The sequence below is a fragment of the Lepidochelys kempii genome, chromosome 21 (assembly GCF_965140265.1).
Source record: "Lepidochelys kempii isolate rLepKem1 chromosome 21, rLepKem1.hap2, whole genome shotgun sequence".
NCBI classification, from domain to species: Eukaryota; Metazoa; Chordata; order Testudines; family Cheloniidae; genus Lepidochelys; species Lepidochelys kempii.
The window spans coordinates 5,034,840-5,054,613 of NC_133276.1; the positions used below are offsets into that span (position 1 = coordinate 5,034,840).

At 52.7% G+C, this 19,774-nt stretch overlaps 1 protein-coding gene across 4 annotated transcripts in view; it reads right to left on the reverse strand.

Moving 5' to 3' along the window:
- LOC140901506 (C4b-binding protein alpha chain-like) overlaps positions 1-249 on the reverse strand; it is a 36,159-nt gene extending 35,910 nt beyond the window's left edge. For all 4 annotated transcript variants that reach the window (XR_012155866.1, XM_073320458.1, XM_073320457.1 and 1 more), the window contains exon 1: positions 133-249. Coding sequence is in view for 3 of the 4 variants with exons in the window: in XM_073320458.1 (XP_073176559.1) it covers positions 133-211 (79 nt within the window). In the remaining variant the exon portion in view is untranslated. The remainder of the gene's footprint in view (positions 1-132) is intronic.
- Positions 250-19,774: the final 19,525 nt, after the last annotated feature.

Consider the following 19,774-nt stretch of genomic DNA (forward strand, 5'->3'; position numbering starts at 1 on the left):
GAGCCGGGGCCCCGGGCCCCGCTCTCCCCACGCCCTCCTGCTCCCACTCGCCAGCCCAGCGGGGGGCGAGGCCAGCCCAGGGGGCGGGGCCGGGGCCGGGGCCGGGGAGCCCCCTTCGCCCCCGACACTCACCCAGCGCTCCCCTGGGAAGCAGCGCGAGCGCCAGCAGCGCCGAGAGACGCGGGATCCAGCCCGGCCGAAGCAGCTCCATGGCGCCGAGCAGCGCCGCCCCCGGGCGCCGCGCCTCGCACTGCGCATGCGCCGAACCGAGCCGCCGCCGCCGCCGCCTCCGCCTCGGGAGCGCGCTCGCGGGTCGCCGCGGCCGCCGCAGGGCAGGGGCCGGGCCGAGAGAGGCGGCGGCCGCCCCGCCCGGGAAGCCCGCGGCCAGGCTCGCCCAGCGCGGCGCCGGTCCCCGGTCCCCGCCCGAGAGAGAGAGAGAGAGAGGGAGGGAGGGAGGCCACCAGCCAAGGCCTCGCTGCGCCGCCGGTTTTCGCCCAGCTCCGCGGCTCCCCCCGTCGGCCCCGCTCTGGTGCGACCCAGCGGGGAGCGGGGACCCGGGCCGGGGACGGCTGAAGGCGCACAAGCCGGGGGGGGCAACAATGCCCCTGAGGGATTCGGGCCTGAGGGCTGCTCTTTGGGCGCTGCCAACTGCTGCACTTTCCTACCCGAGCTTGTTTTCTCTGCCTGGCTGCATGCCCGGAAGGGGCTGCTCGCAGGCGGATTTCTCCCCGGGTTTGTGTCGCTGCTCAATGGCACAGGTCCCCCGCTTCAGACTAAAGGGCGAGTTAGTTCCCCCCCCCCGCTCCCCAGCCCCCTTAACCTGATGCTAATCATCGGCTGGGGGTGGGACGGGCCCCCTCTCAGTGGTAGGGTGACGGCTAGAGACGGGTCATCTGTTGGTTTGTCCTAGGAAAACTGTTCCACTCTCGCTTCCCGGTCGGACAAACAAACAGGCTTTAAGAAAGACCAAAAGGGCCTTTAGTCCTCGGTCAAAAGCCCAGAGAGAGCAACGTCTGCTCCAAAAACAAGTTCATCTGTAGTTTCCTGCCCATGAAGTCATTTTCAAGTAACAGCCGTGTTAGTCTGCATTCGCAAAAAGAAAAGGAGGACTTGTGGCACCTTAGAGACTAACCAATTTATTTGAGCATAATGCATCCGATGAAGTGAGCTGTAGCTCAGGAAAGCTCATGCTCAAATAAATTGGTTAGTCTCTAAGGTGCCACAAGTCCTCCTTTTCTATTTTCAAGTAAGTGATCCAAGAAGAAAGAATTGCATACAGATTGTAGGCAGAGTTTCATCCCAGTCTGAAATGTTTAACTCCTCCTAGCTAGCTTCCTGGTAGGATAAACAGGCTTTAAGAAAGAACAAAAGGGCCTTTCGTCCTAGGCCAAAAGCAGAGCGAGACAGAGAGCAACGTTTGCTCCACTGAGTGATGCCACTTAAAAACTTGCCACTAAATGTTACATTTGATTTGTATGAGTCCCTAGACCCCACTGAGAGCGCATTGCCATAGGCCAGTGATACTCAGATTGAGGCTCTTGAGCTGCAAGTGGCTCTTGAATGCCTCTCTTGCAGCACATGAGAGGAAAACAATGCATGATATTAAATAAGTAACCAATCAGCACGCTCTTACTAGATGAATGCATTGTAGTTGATAAAACAATAATAATACTTGGCCAGTTGTTTTGCTGTGCGAATAAAATGTGTCGATAGAAAACCGAAACCTTTCCTGTGGCCTACTGTAGGAAATAAAACCATTAATTTAACACTGTGGCTCTTTTGGATGATGGTGATTGCTAATTTGGCTCCTCAACTACTGAGGTCTCAGAGCAGCCATCCTAAGTACTGAACACACCACCAGTCAGAGACAGTTTCCTATCTGTTTCTCTCCTTATCCTTACCCCCTGCTCCCCACTGCCCAACTCTACGCATGGCACTTAGTTTGAATTTGGGTGCAGTACCGTACAGCTATCCTACTGAAACCGCTCTTTTAGCTTCACTTATCGGAATGCTTGTCAACCACAGGGCTCTCTGGCTTGTTCCAAGCAGCTTCATCGTATTTTACCTGTGTCAGTTATTGAAAATGGGCTGAAAGATGGAGTGTCACACCCATTCAGGAAAGGAGCCATGAGGCTTTTGCTCCTTCTTAAAAACTAATGCCACTGAGTTATATTAAAGTGTACGGTAGAATGCTTGTGTCAGAGCAGCTGAGCTGACTTATCTTCCCAGTTAACAGTGGGAAGCTGGAGAAAGACATGTGCATTGTAGTCTGTTCACCACAGGCTTGTCATCTGGGCCCTTTTCTGCACAAGTTAACCTAAATGCAAGACACCGCACATTGATCTCATCTTGGCAAACTGCTTTGCACTTAAAAATGACACACTTCACTAATGCTGACCCACAAACCAGCTTACTACTGTTACAAGATGATTGGGGGGGAGGGCGGGGGGGCAGGGAGGTATATGTGCCTCTCTCTCTCTCTCTCACCCTGTGCCGCTTGCTGTTTCTCTGCACCACCTCTTAGGCTGCAAGCTCCTGGGCGAGGAGACCTGTTTTACTTGCCAAAAGCATTGCACAAACCTAGGGCAATGTCTAAACACCACAGGAACAGTAAGGTCTGAAATGAATCCAGGAGCTTGGATGCTCTTTAGCATCTGTACCAGTGCACATTCTTTGGAGACCCTGCAGTAGCCTGCCATGAAGCACAGAAAGAAAAGGCTGCATCCTCAAGGCCGCACCTTGAGTCCTGTGAAATCAATGGGAGTTCTGCCAGCAACTCTACTGGGCCCAGAAGAGACTTATTCCTGAAAAGTTTGTCTCGTTTATGAAGTTATGCAGATAAGATCCCTCCCTCAAGCTTTTGTGAAGCCGTTCCACTTAAATTAAGAATTAATTGGGCCAAACTTAGAACAAGCGGCTTCTATGGGACATTTGGAGTTGCTGGTTCAATTGCTTCCTTTTCCCAAGGAGGAAAAGGGGATTGAACTGGGAGCTCCTTATGTCTTTCCTCTTGCAGTTGTTCCACGTCAATTAAATAGCGACTGGGCCAAAGGAAAAGCAAGAAGCCTTCTACACTACAGCGGTTAGGCTACTCCCTTGGGAAACTCAAGGTTGCTGGTTCAATGCTACTGCCTCCCTGAAGAGGAGACAGGGACTCAAGTGGGAACTCTTTAGGTTTTTCCTCTTGCCACTGTTCCACGTCAATTGAATAGCGACTGGGCCAAAGGAAAATCAAGAAGCCCTCTACGCTACAGCGGGTAGGCTACTCCCCAGGGAAACTCAAGGTTGCTGGTTCAATGCTACTGCCTCCCTGAAGAGGAGACAGGGAGCGAACTGGGAGCTCTTTTGGTCTTTCCTCTTGTCGCTGTTCCACGCCAATTGAATAGTGATTGGGCCAAAGGAAAAGCAAGAAGCCCTCCATGCTACAGCGGTTAGGCTACTCCCCAGGGAAACTCAAGGTTGCTGGTTCAATACCACTGCCTCCCTGAAGAGGAGACAGTGACTCAAGTGGGAACTCTTTAGGTTTTTCCTCTTGCCGCTGTTCCATGTAAATTGAATAGCGACTGGGCCAAAGGAAAATCAAGAAGCCCTCTACGCTACAGCGGTTAGGCTACTCCCCTGGGAAACTCAAGGTTACTGGTTCAATACCACTGCCTCCCTGAAGAGGAGACAGGGATTGAATTGGGAACTCTTTAGGTTTTTCCTCTTGCCGCTGTTCCACGCCAATTGAATAGCGACTGGGCCAAAGGAAAAACAAGAAGCCCTCTACGCTACAGCGGTTAGGCTACTCCCCTGGGAAACTCAAGGTTACTGGTTCAATACCACTGCCTCCCTGAAGAGGAGACAGGGATTGAATTGGGAACTCTTTAGGTTTTTCCTCTTGCCGCTGTTCCACGCCAATTGAATAGTGATTGGGCCAAAGGAAAAGCAAGAAGCCCTCCATGCTACAGCGGTTAGGCTACTCCCCAGGGAAACTCAAGGTTGCTGGTTCAATACCACTGCCTCCCTGAAGAGGAGACAGTGACTCAAGTGGGAACTCTTTAGGTTTTTCCTCTTGCCGCTGTTCCATGTAAATTGAATAGCGACTGGGCCAAAGGAAAATCAAGAAGCCCTCTACGCTACAGCGGTTAGGCTACTCCCCTGGGAAACTCAAGGTTACTGGTTCAATACCACTGCCTCCCTGAAGAGGAGACAGGGATTGAATTGGGAACTCTTTAGGTTTTTCCTCTTGCCGCTGTTCCACGCCAATTGAATAGCGACTGGGCCAAAGGAAAAACAAGAAGCCCTCTACGCTACAGCGGTTAGGCTACTCCCCTAGGAAACTCAAGGTTGCGGGTTCAATACCAGCACCTCCCTGAAGAGGAGACAGGGACTCAACGGGGAACTCTTTAGGTGTTTTCCTCTTGCCGCTGTTCCATGTAAATTAAATAGTGATTGGGCCAAAGGAAAATCAAGAAGCCCTCTACGCTACAGCGGTTAGGCTACTCCCCTGGGAAACTCAAGGCTACTGGTTCAATACCAGCACCTCCCTGAAGAGGAGACAGGGACTCAACGGGGAACTCTTTAGGTTTTTTCCTCTTGCCGCTGTTCCATGTAAATTAAATAGCGACTGGGCCAAAGGAAAATCAAGAAGCCCTCTACGCTACGGCGGTTAGGCTACTCCCCTGGGAAACTCAAGGTTGCTGGTTCAATACCACTGCCTCTCTGAAGAGGAGACAGGGATTGAATTGGGAACTCTTTAGGTTTTTCCTCTTGCCGCTGTTCCACGCCAATTGAATAGCGACTGGGCCAAAGGAAAAACAAGAAGCCCTCTACGCTACAGCGGTTAGGCTACTCCCCTAGGAAACTCAAGGTTGCGGGTTCAATACCAGCACCTCCCTGAAGAGGAGACAGGGACTCAACGGGGAACTCTTTAGGTTTTTTCCTCTTGCCGCTGTTCCATGTAAATTAAATAGTGATTGGGCCAAAGGAAAATCAAGAAGCCCTCTACGCTACAGCGGTTAGGCTACTCCCCTGGGAAACTCAAGGCTACTGGTTCAATACCAGCACCTCCCTGAAGAGGAGACAGGGACTCAACGGGGAACTCTTTAGGTTTTTTCCTCTTGCCGCTGTTCCATGTAAATTAAATAGCGACTGGGCCAAAGGAAAATCAAGAAGCCCTCTACGCTACGGCGGTTAGGCTACTCCCCTGGGAAACTCAAGGCTACTGGTTCAATACCACTGCCTCCCTGAAGAGGAGACAGGGATTGAATTGGGAACTCTTTAGGTTTTTCCTCTTGCCGCTGTTCCACGCCAATTGAATAGCGACTGGGCCAAAGGAAAAACAAGAAGCCCTCTACGTTACAGCGGTTAGGCTACTCCCCTAGGAAACTCAAGGTTGCGGGTTCAATACCAGCACCTCCCTGAAGAGGAGACAGGGACTCAACAGGCAACTCTTTAGGTTTTTCCTCTTGCCGCTGTTCCATGTAAATTAAATAGTGATTGGGCCAAAGGAAAAGCAAAAAGCCCTCTACGCTACAGCGGTTAGGCTACTCTCCTGGGAAACTCAAGGTTGCTGGTTCAAGTCTGTCCTCTACCAGATGAGGACAAGGACTTTCAGTGGGAGCTCCTTCTTTCTTGCCTCTTGAAGCTGTTCCACTTCAAGTCAATAGCAATGGGACCAGCAAGACCATTAGGATCACTCTGTAGCCCAGTGGGTAGGCTACTGACATAGAAAGTGGGAGACCCCAGTTCAAATCCTCCCTCGGCCTGTTAAGAAGAGGCTTGGACAAGGATGGATCACCTCCCAGGTGACAGGGCTGAGGGTGAGCGGCCCCTGTTTAAATTCCCTCCTTTCTCAGGAGGCCCTTGTCTTTCTGGAAACAGAGGAGGTCTAAACAATGATCCCCCACCTCTCAGGTTCCCTTGGGTGTGGGGGTCGGGGGGAGGTGTGTGGGGGGTTGGGTGGGGGGTTGGGGGGTGGGGTGGGTGGGGGGTTGGGGGGTGGAGGTGGGGGGGAAAGAGGTCCCTGGGAGGTGGGACACCCCTGTTCAAATCCCTTTGCAGAGGAGGGGTTTGAACAGGGGTCTCCCACAGCCTGACCCATGGGGGGGCAAAAGAGTGATCCGCATTTTTGGACCCCCAAGTCATAGCTAATTAAAAGAGGAGCCTACAGTGCCAGATGCCAAGGTCAAACCCCCCCACACACACACACACACACACACGTCACGTGAAGGGTCTACACACTAGACTAGAAGAGGGCTTCTCCTCCTTTCTTGGGCCCAATTCATATTTCCCCTCAGCTCATACTGTCCTGTGACTACACACTTCCGTTTTAACCAAAGGCAAAACAGTCCAGACAAATGCAGAACCTGTATGTGGCCTGCCAAATCTGGTCAACATTCAACTGGGTCTCTCTGCGTTACGGCCCTTTGCCTGACCTGACGGTTGTGTTCAGACGGGATGCCCAATCATGTGTAAACACGAGGCGATGCAGAAGAACTGCCCCACTTCCAGCATCTACGGCCGCGCTGGGGACCACCCCAGCGCCAGCCACATGCCTCTTGCCGCAGCCATGAATGGCTTCCAGCCCGCGGGTGACCCTGACTCAGGACTCAGCCCCCTTCGCACACCTGCCCGGCAGACTCGGGTCGAGTCCAGGGAGCTGTCAATGGCAGACAGGGCCACGGACCCCAGCCCGCCACGAACGGTCTCCCCCTGCTGCCCCCACCCCCCCGGATTCACGCCCCTCCGGCACCTGGCCACAGAGCCGGGGCCCCGGGCCCCGCTCTCCCCACGCCCTCCTGCTCCCACTCGCCAGCCCAGCGGGGGGCGAGGCCAGCCCAGGGGGCGGGGCCGGGGCCGGGGCCGGGGAGCCCCCTTCGCCCCCGACACTCACCCAGCGCTCCCCTGGGAAGCAGCGCGAGCGCCAGCAGCGCCGAGAGACGCGGGATCCAGCCCGGCCGAAGCAGCTCCATGGCGCCGAGCAGCGCCGCCCCCGGGCGCCGCGCCTCGCACTGCGCATGCGCCGAACCGAGCCGCCACCGCCGCCGCCTCCGCCTCCGCCTCGGGAGCGCGCTCGCGGGTCGCCGCGGCCGCCGCAGGGCAGGGGCCGGGCCGAGAGAGGCGGCGGCCGCCCCGCCCGGGAAGCCCGCGGCCAGGCTCGCCCAGCGCGGCGCCGGTCCCCGGTCCCCGCCCGAGAGAGAGAGGGAGGGAGGCCACCAGCCAAGGCCTCGCTGCGCCGCCGGTTTTCGCCCAGCTCCGCGGCTCCCCCCGTCGGCCCCGCTCTGGTGCGACCCAGCGGGGAGCGGGGACCCGGGCCGGGGACGGCTGAAGGCGCACAAGCCGGGGGGGGGCAACAATGCCCCTGAGGGATTCGGGCCTGAGGGCTGCTCTTTGGGCGCTGCCAACTGCTGCACTTTCCTACCCGAGCTTGTTTTCTCTGCCTGGCTGCATGCCCGGAAGGGGCTGCTCGCAGGCGGATTTCTCCCCGGGTTTGTGTCGCTGCTCAATGGCACAGGTCCCCCGCTTCAGACTAAAGGGCGAGTTAGTTCCCCCCCCCCGCTCCCCAGCCCCCTTAACCTGATGCTAATCATCGGCTGGGGGTGGGACGGGCCCCCTCTCAGTGGTAGGGTGACGGCTAGAGACGGGTCATCTGTTGGTTTGTCCTAGGAAAACTGTTCCACTCTCGCTTCCCGGTCGGACAAACAAACAGGCTTTAAGAAAGACCAAAAGGGCCTTTAGTCCTCGGTCAAAAGCCCAGAGAGAGCAACGTCTGCTCCAAAAACAAGTTCATCTGTAGTTTCCTGCCCATGAAGTCATTTTCAAGTAACAGCCGTGTTAGTCTGCATTCGCAAAAAGAAAAGGAGGACTTGTGGCACCTTAGAGACTAACCAATTTATTTGAGCATAATGCATCCGATGAAGTGAGCTGTAGCTCAGGAAAGCTCATGCTCAAATAAATTGGTTAGTCTCTAAGGTGCCACAAGTCCTCCTTTTCTATTTTCAAGTAAGTGATCCAAGAAGAAAGAATTGCATACAGATTGTAGGCAGAGTTTCATCCCAGTCTGAAATGTTTAACTCCTCCTAGCTAGCTTCCTGGTAGGATAAACAGGCTTTAAGAAAGAACAAAAGGGCCTTTCGTCCTAGGCCAAAAGCAGAGCGAGACAGAGAGCAACGTTTGCTCCACTGAGTGATGCCACTTAAAAACTTGCCACTAAATGTTACATTTGATTTGTATGAGTCCCTAGACCCCACTGAGAGCGCATTGCCATAGGCCAGTGATACTCAGATTGAGGCTCTTGAGCTGCAAGTGGCTCTTGAATGCCTCTCTTGCAGCACATGAGAGGAAAACAATGCATGATATTAAATAAGTAACCAATCAGCACGCTCTTACTAGATGAATGCATTGTAGTTGATAAAACAATAATAATACTTGGCCAGTTGTTTTGCTGTGCGAATAAAATGTGTCGATAGAAAACCGAAACCTTTCCTGTGGCCTACTGTAGGAAATAAAACCATTAATTTAACACTGTGGCTCTTTTGGATGATGGTGATTGCTAATTTGGCTCCTCAACTACTGAGGTCTCAGAGCAGCCATCCTAAGTACTGAACACACCACCAGTCAGAGACAGTTTCCTATCTGTTTCTCTCCTTATCCTTACCCCCTGCTCCCCACTGCCCAACTCTACGCATGGCACTTAGTTTGAATTTGGGTGCAGTACCGTACAGCTATCCTACTGAAACCGCTCTTTTAGCTTCACTTATCGGAATGCTTGTCAACCACAGGGCTCTCTGGCTTGTTCCAAGCAGCTTCATCGTATTTTACCTGTGTCAGTTATTGAAAATGGGCTGAAAGATGGAGTGTCACACCCATTCAGGAAAGGAGCCATGAGGCTTTTGCTCCTTCTTAAAAACTAATGCCACTGAGTTATATTAAAGTGTACGGTAGAATGCTTGTGTCAGAGCAGCTGAGCTGACTTATCTTCCCAGTTAACAGTGGGAAGCTGGAGAAAGACATGTGCATTGTAGTCTGTTCACCACAGGCTTGTCATCTGGGCCCTTTTCTGCACAAGTTAACCTAAATGCAAGACACCGCACATTGATCTCATCTTGGCAAACTGCTTTGCACTTAAAAATGACACACTTCACTAATGCTGACCCACAAACCAGCTTACTACTGTTACAAGATGATTGGGGGGGAGGGCGGGGGGGCAGGGAGGTATATGTGCCTCTCTCTCTCTCTCTCTCACCCTGTGCCGCTTGCTGTTTCTCTGCACCACCTCTTAGGCTGCAAGCTCCTGGGCGAGGAGACCTGTTTTACTTGCCAAAAGCATTGCACAAACCTAGGGCAATGTCTAAACACCACAGGAACAGTAAGGTCTGAAATGAATCCAGGAGCTTGGATGCTCTTTAGCATCTGTACCAGTGCACATTCTTTGGAGACCCTGCAGTAGCCTGCCATGAAGCACAGAAAGAAAAGGCTGCATCCTCAAGGCCGCACCTTGAGTCCTGTGAAATCAATGGGAGTTCTGCCAGCAACTCTACTGGGCCCAGAAGAGACTTATTCCTGAAAAGTTTGTCTCGTTTATGAAGTTATGCAGATAAGATCCCTCCCTCAAGCTTTTGTGAAGCCGTTCCACTTAAATTAAGAATTAATTGGGCCAAACTTAGAACAAGCGGCTTCTATGGGACATTTGGAGTTGCTGGTTCAATTGCTTCCTTTTCCCAAGGAGGAAAAGGGGATTGAACTGGGAGCTCCTTATGTCTTTCCTCTTGCAGTTGTTCCACGTCAATTAAATAGCGACTGGGCCAAAGGAAAAGCAAGAAGCCTTCTACACTACAGCGGTTAGGCTACTCCCTTGGGAAACTCAAGGTTGCTGGTTCAATGCTACTGCCTCCCTGAAGAGGAGACAGGGACTCAAGTGGGAACTCTTTAGGTTTTTCCTCTTGCCACTGTTCCACGTCAATTGAATAGCGACTGGGCCAAAGGAAAATCAAGAAGCCCTCTACGCTACAGCGGGTAGGCTACTCCCCAGGGAAACTCAAGGTTGCTGGTTCAATGCTACTGCCTCCCTGAAGAGGAGACAGGGAGCGAACTGGGAGCTCTTTTGGTCTTTCCTCTTGTCGCTGTTCCACGCCAATTGAATAGTGATTGGGCCAAAGGAAAAGCAAGAAGCCCTCCATGCTACAGCGGTTAGGCTACTCCCCAGGGAAACTCAAGGTTGCTGGTTCAATACCACTGCCTCCCTGAAGAGGAGACAGTGACTCAAGTGGGAACTCTTTAGGTTTTTCCTCTTGCCGCTGTTCCATGTAAATTGAATAGCGACTGGGCCAAAGGAAAATCAAGAAGCCCTCTACGCTACAGCGGTTAGGCTACTCCCCTGGGAAACTCAAGGTTACTGGTTCAATACCACTGCCTCCCTGAAGAGGAGACAGGGATTGAATTGGGAACTCTTTAGGTTTTTCCTCTTGCCGCTGTTCCACGCCAATTGAATAGCGACTGGGCCAAAGGAAAAACAAGAAGCCCTCTACGCTACAGCGGTTAGGCTACTCCCCTGGGAAACTCAAGGTTACTGGTTCAATACCACTGCCTCCCTGAAGAGGAGACAGGGATTGAATTGGGAACTCTTTAGGTTTTTCCTCTTGCCGCTGTTCCACGCCAATTGAATAGTGATTGGGCCAAAGGAAAAGCAAGAAGCCCTCCATGCTACAGCGGTTAGGCTACTCCCCAGGGAAACTCAAGGTTGCTGGTTCAATACCACTGCCTCCCTGAAGAGGAGACAGTGACTCAAGTGGGAACTCTTTAGGTTTTTCCTCTTGCCGCTGTTCCATGTAAATTGAATAGCGACTGGGCCAAAGGAAAATCAAGAAGCCCTCTACGCTACAGCGGTTAGGCTACTCCCCTGGGAAACTCAAGGTTACTGGTTCAATACCACTGCCTCCCTGAAGAGGAGACAGGGATTGAATTGGGAACTCTTTAGGTTTTTCCTCTTGCCGCTGTTCCACGCCAATTGAATAGCGACTGGGCCAAAGGAAAAACAAGAAGCCCTCTACGCTACAGCGGTTAGGCTACTCCCCTAGGAAACTCAAGGTTGCGGGTTCAATACCAGCACCTCCCTGAAGAGGAGACAGGGACTCAACGGGGAACTCTTTAGGTGTTTTCCTCTTGCCGCTGTTCCATGTAAATTAAATAGTGATTGGGCCAAAGGAAAATCAAGAAGCCCTCTACGCTACAGCGGTTAGGCTACTCCCCTGGGAAACTCAAGGCTACTGGTTCAATACCAGCACCTCCCTGAAGAGGAGACAGGGACTCAACGGGGAACTCTTTAGGTTTTTTCCTCTTGCCGCTGTTCCATGTAAATTAAATAGCGACTGGGCCAAAGGAAAATCAAGAAGCCCTCTACGCTACGGCGGTTAGGCTACTCCCCTGGGAAACTCAAGGTTGCTGGTTCAATACCACTGCCTCTCTGAAGAGGAGACAGGGATTGAATTGGGAACTCTTTAGGTTTTTCCTCTTGCCGCTGTTCCACGCCAATTGAATAGCGACTGGGCCAAAGGAAAAACAAGAAGCCCTCTACGCTACAGCGGTTAGGCTACTCCCCTAGGAAACTCAAGGTTGCGGGTTCAATACCAGCACCTCCCTGAAGAGGAGACAGGGACTCAACGGGGAACTCTTTAGGTTTTTTCCTCTTGCCGCTGTTCCATGTAAATTAAATAGTGATTGGGCCAAAGGAAAATCAAGAAGCCCTCTACGCTACAGCGGTTAGGCTACTCCCCTGGGAAACTCAAGGCTACTGGTTCAATACCAGCACCTCCCTGAAGAGGAGACAGGGACTCAACGGGGAACTCTTTAGGTTTTTTCCTCTTGCCGCTGTTCCATGTAAATTAAATAGCGACTGGGCCAAAGGAAAATCAAGAAGCCCTCTACGCTACGGCGGTTAGGCTACTCCCCTGGGAAACTCAAGGCTACTGGTTCAATACCACTGCCTCCCTGAAGAGGAGACAGGGATTGAATTGGGAACTCTTTAGGTTTTTCCTCTTGCCGCTGTTCCACGCCAATTGAATAGCGACTGGGCCAAAGGAAAAACAAGAAGCCCTCTACGTTACAGCGGTTAGGCTACTCCCCTAGGAAACTCAAGGTTGCGGGTTCAATACCAGCACCTCCCTGAAGAGGAGACAGGGACTCAACAGGCAACTCTTTAGGTTTTTCCTCTTGCCGCTGTTCCATGTAAATTAAATAGTGATTGGGCCAAAGGAAAAGCAAAAAGCCCTCTACGCTACAGCGGTTAGGCTACTCTCCTGGGAAACTCAAGGTTGCTGGTTCAAGTCTGTCCTCTACCAGATGAGGACAAGGACTTTCAGTGGGAGCTCCTTCTTTCTTGCCTCTTGAAGCTGTTCCACTTCAAGTCAATAGCAATGGGACCAGCAAGACCATTAGGATCACTCTGTAGCCCAGTGGGTAGGCTACTGACATAGAAAGTGGGAGACCCCAGTTCAAATCCTCCCTCGGCCTGTTAAGAAGAGGCTTGGACAAGGATGGATCACCTCCCAGGTGACAGGGCTGAGGGTGAGCGGCCCCTGTTTAAATTCCCTCCTTTCTCAGGAGGCCCTTGTCTTTCTGGAAACAGAGGAGGTCTAAACAATGATCCCCCACCTCTCAGGTTCCCTTGGGTGTGGGGGTCGGGGGGAGGTGTGTGGGGGGTTGGGTGGGGGGTTGGGGGGTGGGGTGGGTGGGGGGTTGGGGGGTGGAGGTGGGGGGGAAAGAGGTCCCTGGGAGGTGGGACACCCCTGTTCAAATCCCTTTGCAGAGGAGGGGTTTGAACAGGGGTCTCCCACAGCCTGACCCATGGGGGGGCAAAAGAGTGATCCGCATTTTTGGACCCCCAAGTCATAGCTAATTAAAAGAGGAGCCTACAGTGCCAGATGCCAAGGTCAAACCCCCCCCCACACACACACACACACACGTCACGTGAAGGGTCTACACACTAGACTAGAAGAGGGCTTCTCCTCCTTTCTTGGGCCCAATTCATATTTCCCCTCAGCTCATACTGTCCTGTGACTACACACTTCCGTTTTAACCAAAGGCAAAACAGTCCAGACAAATGCAGAACCTGTATGTGGCCTGCCAAATCTGGTCAACATTCAACTGGGTCTCTCTGCGTTACGGCCCTTTGCCTGACCTGACGGTTGTGTTCAGACGGGATGCCCAATCATGTGTAAACACGAGGCGATGCAGAAGAACTGCCCCACTTCCAGCATCTACGGCCGCGCTGGGGACCACCCCAGCGCCAGCCACATGCCTCTTGCCGCAGCCATGAATGGCTTCCAGCCCGCGGGTGACCCTGACTCAGGACTCAGCCCCCTTCGCACACCTGCCCGGCAGACTCGGGTCGAGTCCAGGGAGCTGTCAATGGCAGACAGGGCCACGGACCCCAGCCCGCCACGAACGGTCTCCCCCTGCTGCCCCCACCCCCCCGGATTCACGCCCCTCCGGCACCTGGCCACAGAGCCGGGGCCCCGGGCCCCGCTCTCCCCACGCCCTCCTGCTCCCACTCGCCAGCCCAGCGGGGGGCGAGGCCAGCCCAGGGGGCGGGGCCGGGGCCGGGGCCGGGGAGCCCCCTTCGCCCCCGACACTCACCCAGCGCTCCCCTGGGAAGCAGCGCGAGCGCCAGCAGCGCCGAGAGACGCGGGATCCAGCCCGGCCGAAGCAGCTCCATGGCGCCGAGCAGCGCCGCCCCCGGGCGCCGCGCCTCGCACTGCGCATGCGCCGAACCGAGCCGCCGCCGCCGCCTCCGCCGCCTCCGCCTCCGCCTCGGGAGCGCGCTCGCGGGTCGCCGCGGCCGCCGCAGGGCAGGGGCCGGGCCGAGAGAGGCGGCGGCCGCCCCGCCCGGGAAGCCCGCGGCCAGGCTCGCCCAGCGCGGCGCCGGTCCCCGGTCCCCGCCCGAGAGAGAGAGGGAGGGAGGCCACCAGCCAAGGCCTCGCTGCGCCGCCGGTTTTCGCCCAGCTCCGCGGCTCCCCCCGTCGGCCCCGCTCTGGTGCGACCCAGCGGGGAGCGGGGACCCGGGCCGGGGACGGCTGAAGGCGCACAAGCCGGGGGGGGGCAACAATGCCCCTGAGGGATTCGGGCCTGAGGGCTGCTCTTTGGGCGCTGCCAACTGCTGCACTTTCCTACCCGAGCTTGTTTTCTCTGCCTGGCTGCATGCCCGGAAGGGGCTGCTCGCAGGCGGATTTCTCCCCGGGTTTGTGTCGCTGCTCAATGGCACAGGTCCCCCGCTTCAGACTAAAGGGCGAGTTAGTTCCCCCCCCCCGCTCCCCAGCCCCCTTAACCTGATGCTAATCATCGGCTGGGGGTGGGACGGGCCCCCTCTCAGTGGTAGGGTGACGGCTAGAGACGGGTCATCTGTTGGTTTGTCCTAGGAAAACTGTTCCACTCTCGCTTCCCGGTCGGACAAACAAACAGGCTTTAAGAAAGACCAAAAGGGCCTTTAGTCCTCGGTCAAAAGCCCAGAGAGAGCAACGTCTGCTCCAAAAACAAGTTCATCTGTAGTTTCCTGCCCATGAAGTCATTTTCAAGTAACAGCCGTGTTAGTCTGCATTCGCAAAAAGAAAAGGAGGACTTGTGGCACCTTAGAGACTAACCAATTTATTTGAGCATAATGCATCCGATGAAGTGAGCTGTAGCTCAGGAAAGCTCATGCTCAAATAAATTGGTTAGTCTCTAAGGTGCCACAAGTCCTCCTTTTCTATTTTCAAGTAAGTGATCCAAGAAGAAAGAATTGCATACAGATTGTAGGCAGAGTTTCATCCCAGTCTGAAATGTTTAACTCCTCCTAGCTAGCTTCCTGGTAGGATAAACAGGCTTTAAGAAAGAACAAAAGGGCCTTTCGTCCTAGGCCAAAAGCAGAGCGAGACAGAGAGCAACGTTTGCTCCACTGAGTGATGCCACTTAAAAACTTGCCACTAAATGTTACATTTGATTTGTATGAGTCCCTAGACCCCACTGAGAGCGCATTGCCATAGGCCAGTGATACTCAGATTGAGGCTCTTGAGCTGCAAGTGGCTCTTGAATGCCTCTCTTGCAGCACATGAGAGGAAAACAATGCATGATATTAAATAAGTAACCAATCAGCACGCTCTTACTAGATGAATGCATTGTAGTTGATAAAACAATAATAATACTTGGCCAGTTGTTTTGCTGTGCGAATAAAATGTGTCGATAGAAAACCGAAACCTTTCCTGTGGCCTACTGTAGGAAATAAAACCATTAATTTAACACTGTGGCTCTTTTGGATGATGGTGATTGCTAATTTGGCTCCTCAACTACTGAGGTCTCAGAGCAGCCATCCTAAGTACTGAACACACCACCAGTCAGAGACAGTTTCCTATCTGTTTCTCTCCTTATCCTTACCCCCTGCTCCCCACTGCCCAACTCTACGCATGGCACTTAGTTTGAATTTGGGTGCAGTACCGTACAGCTATCCTACTGAAACCGCTCTTTTAGCTTCACTTATCGGAATGCTTGTCAACCACAGGGCTCTCTGGCTTGTTCCAAGCAGCTTCATCGTATTTTACCTGTGTCAGTTATTGAAAATGGGCTGAAAGATGGAGTGTCACACCCATTCAGGAAAGGAGCCATGAGGCTTTTGCTCCTTCTTAAAAACTAATGCCACTGAGTTATATTAAAGTGTACGGTAGAATGCTTGTGTCAGAGCAGCTGAGCTGACTTATCTTCCCAGTTAACAGTGGGAAGCTGGAGAAAGACATGTGCATTGTAGTCTGTTCACCACAGGCTTGTCATCTGGGCCCTTTTCTGCACAAGTTAACCTAAATGCAAGACACCGCACATTGATCTCATCTTGGCAAACTGCTTTGCACTTAAAAATGACACACTTCACTAATGCTGACCCACAAACCAGCTTACTACTGTTACAAGATGATTGGGGGGGAGGGCGGGGGGGCAGGGAGGTATATGTGCCTCTCTCTCTCTCTCTCTCACCCTGTGCCGCTTGCTGTTTCTCTGCACCACCTCTTAGGCTGCAAGCTCCTGGGCGAGGAGACCTGTTTTACTTGCCAAAAGCATTGCACAAACCTAGGGCAATGTCTAAACACCACAGGAACAGTAAGGTCTGAAATGAATCCAGGAGCTTGGATGCTCTTTAGCATCTGTACCAGTGCACATTCTTTGGAGACCCTGCAGTAGCCTGCCATGAAGCACAGAAAGAAAAGGCTGCATCCTCAAGGCCGCACCTTGAGTCCTGTGAAATCAATGGGAGTTCTGCCAGCAACTCTACTGGGCCCAGAAGAGACTTATTCCTGAAAAGTTTGTCTCGTTTATGAAGTTATGCAGATAAGATCCCTCCCTCAAGCTTTTGTGAAGCCGTTCCACTTAAATTAAGAATTAATTGGGCCAAACTTAGAACAAGCGGCTTCTATGGGACATTTGGAGTTGCTGGTTCAATTGCTTCCTTTTCCCAAGGAGGAAAAGGGGATTGAACTGGGAGCTCCTTATGTCTTTCCTCTTGCAGTTGTTCCACGTCAATTAAATAGCGACTGGGCCAAAGGAAAAGCAAGAAGCCTTCTACACTACAGCGGTTAGGCTACTCCCTTGGGAAACTCAAGGTTGCTGGTTCAATGCTACTGCCTCCCTGAAGAGGAGACAGGGACTCAAGTGGGAACTCTTTAGGTTTTTCCTCTTGCCACTGTTCCACGTCAATTGAATAGCGACTGGGCCAAAGGAAAATCAAGAAGCCCTCTACGCTACAGCGGGTAGGCTACTCCCCAGGGAAACTCAAGGTTGCTGGTTCAATGCTACTGCCTCCCTGAAGAGGAGACAGGGAGCGAACTGGGAGCTCTTTTGGTCTTTCCTCTTGTCGCTGTTCCACGCCAATTGAATAGTGATTGGGCCAAAGGAAAAGCAAGAAGCCCTCCATGCTACAGCGGTTAGGCTACTCCCCAGGGAAACTCAAGGTTGCTGGTTCAATACCACTGCCTCCCTGAAGAGGAGACAGTGACTCAAGTGGGAACTCTTTAGGTTTTTCCTCTTGCCGCTGTTCCATGTAAATTGAATAGCGACTGGGCCAAAGGAAAATCAAGAAGCCCTCTACGCTACAGCGGTTAGGCTACTCCCCTGGGAAACTCAAGGTTACTGGTTCAATACCACTGCCTCCCTGAAGAGGAGACAGGGATTGAATTGGGAACTCTTTAGGTTTTTCCTCTTGCCGCTGTTCCACGCCAATTGAATAGCGACTGGGCCAAAGGAAAAACAAGAAGCCCTCTACGCTACAGCGGTTAGGCTACTCCCCTGGGAAACTCAAGGTTACTGGTTCAATACCACTGCCTCCCTGAAGAGGAGACAGGGATTGAATTGGGAACTCTTTAGGTTTTTCCTCTTGCCGCTGTTCCACGCCAATTGAATAGTGATTGGGCCAAAGGAAAAGCAAGAAGCCCTCCATGCTACAGCGGTTAGGCTACTCCCCAGGGAAACTCAAGGTTGCTGGTTCAATACCACTGCCTCCCTGAAGAGGAGACAGTGACTCAAGTGGGAACTCTTTAGGTTTTTCCTCTTGCCGCTGTTCCATGTAAATTGAATAGCGACTGGGCCAAAGGAAAATCAAGAAGCCCTCTACGCTACAGCGGTTAGGCTACTCCCCTGGGAAACTCAAGGTTACTGGTTCAATACCACTGCCTCCCTGAAGAGGAGACAGGGATTGAATTGGGAACTCTTTAGGTTTTTCCTCTTGCCGCTGTTCCACGCCAATTGAATAGCGACTGGGCCAAAGGAAAAACAAGAAGCCCTCTACGCTACAGCGGTTAGGCTACTCTCCTGGGAAACTCAAGGTTACTGGTTCAATACCACTGCCTCCCTGAAGAGGAGACAGGGATTGAATTGGGAACTCTTTAGGTTTTTCCTCTTGCCGCTGTTCCACGCCAATTGAATAGCGACTGGGCCAAAGGAAAAACAAGAAGCCCTCTACGCTACAGCGGTTAGGCTACTCCCCTGGGAAACTCAAGGTTACTGGTTCAATACCACTGCCTCCCTGAAGAGGAGACAGGGATTGAATTGGGAACTCTTTAGGTTTTTCCTCTTGCCGCTGTTCCACGCCAATTGAATAGCGACTGGGCCAAAGGAAAAACAAGAAGCCCTCTACGCTACAGCGGTTAGGCTACTCCCCTGGGAAACTCAAGGTTACTGGTTCAATACCACTGCCTCCCTGAAGAGGAGACAGGGATTGAATTGGGAACTCTTTAGGTTTTTCCTCTTGCCGCTGTTCCATGCCAATTGAATAGCGACTGGGCCAAAGGAAAAACAAGAAGCCCTCTATGCTACAGCGGTTAGGCTACTCCCCTAGGAAACTCAAGGTTGCGGGTTCAATACCAGCACCTCCCTGAAGAGGAGACAGGGACTCAAGTGGGAACTCTTTAGGTTTTTCCTCTTGCCGCTGTTCCATGTAAATTGAATAGCGACTGGGCCAAAGGAAAATCAAGAAGCCCTCTACGCTACGGCGGTTAGGCTACTCCCCTGGGAAACTCAAGGTTGCTGGTTCAATACCACTGCGTCTCTGAAGAGGAGACAGGGATTGAATTGGGAACTCTTTAGGTTTTTCCTCTTGCCGCTGTTCCACGCCAATTGAATAGTGATTGGGCCAAAGGAAAAGCAAGAAGCCCTCCATGCTACAGCGGTTAGGCTACTCCCCAGGGAAACTCAAGGTTGCTGGTTCAATACCACTGCCTCCCTGAAGAGGAGACAGTGATTCAAGTGGGAACTCTTTAGGTTTTTCCTCTTGCCGCTGTTCCATGTAAATTAAATAGCGATTGGGCCGAAGGAAAATCAAGAAGCCCTCTACGCTACAGCGGTTAGGCTACTCCCCTGGGAAACTCAAGGTTACTGGTTCAATACCACTGCCTCCCTGAAGAGGAGACAGGGATTGAATTGGGAACTCTTTAGGTTTTTCCTCTTGCCGCTGTTCCACGCCAATTGAATAGCGACTGGGCCAAAGGAAAAACAAGAAGCCCTCTACGCTACAGCGGTTAGGCTACTCTCCTGGGAAACTCAAGGTTACTGGTTCAATACCACTGCCTCCCTGAAGAGGAGACAGGGATTGAATTGGGAACTCTTTAGGTTTTTCCTCTTGCCGCTGTTCCACGCCAATTGAATAGCGACTGGGCCAAAGGAAAAACAAGAAGCCCTCTACGCTACAGCGGTTAGGCTACTCCCCTGGGAAACTCAAGGTTACTGGTTCAATACCACTGCCTCCCTGAAGAGGAGACAGGGATTGAATTGGGAACTCTTTAGGTTTTTCCTCTTGCCGCTGTTCCATGCCAATTGAATAGCGACTGGGCCAAAGGAAAAACAAGAAGCCCTCTATGCTACAGCGGTTAGGCTACTCCCCTAGGAAACTCAAGGTTGCGGGTTCAATACCAGCACCTCCCTGAAGAGGAGACAGGGACTCAAGTGGGAACTCTTTAGGTTTTTCCTCTTGCCGCTGTTCCATGTAAATTGAATAGCGACTGGGCCAAAGGAAAATCAAGAAGCCCTCTACGCTACGGCGGTTAGGCTACTCCCCTGGGAAACTCAAGGTTGCTGGTTCAATACCACTGCCTCTCTGAAGAGGAGACAGGGATTGAATTGGGAACTCTTTAGGTTTTTCCTCTTGCCGCTGTTCCACGCCAATTGAATAGCGACTGGGCCAAAGGAAAAACAAGAAGCCCTCTACGCTACAGCGGTTAGGCTACTCCCCTAGGAAACTCAAGGTTGCGGGTTCAATACCAGCACCTCCCTGAAGAGGAGACAGGGA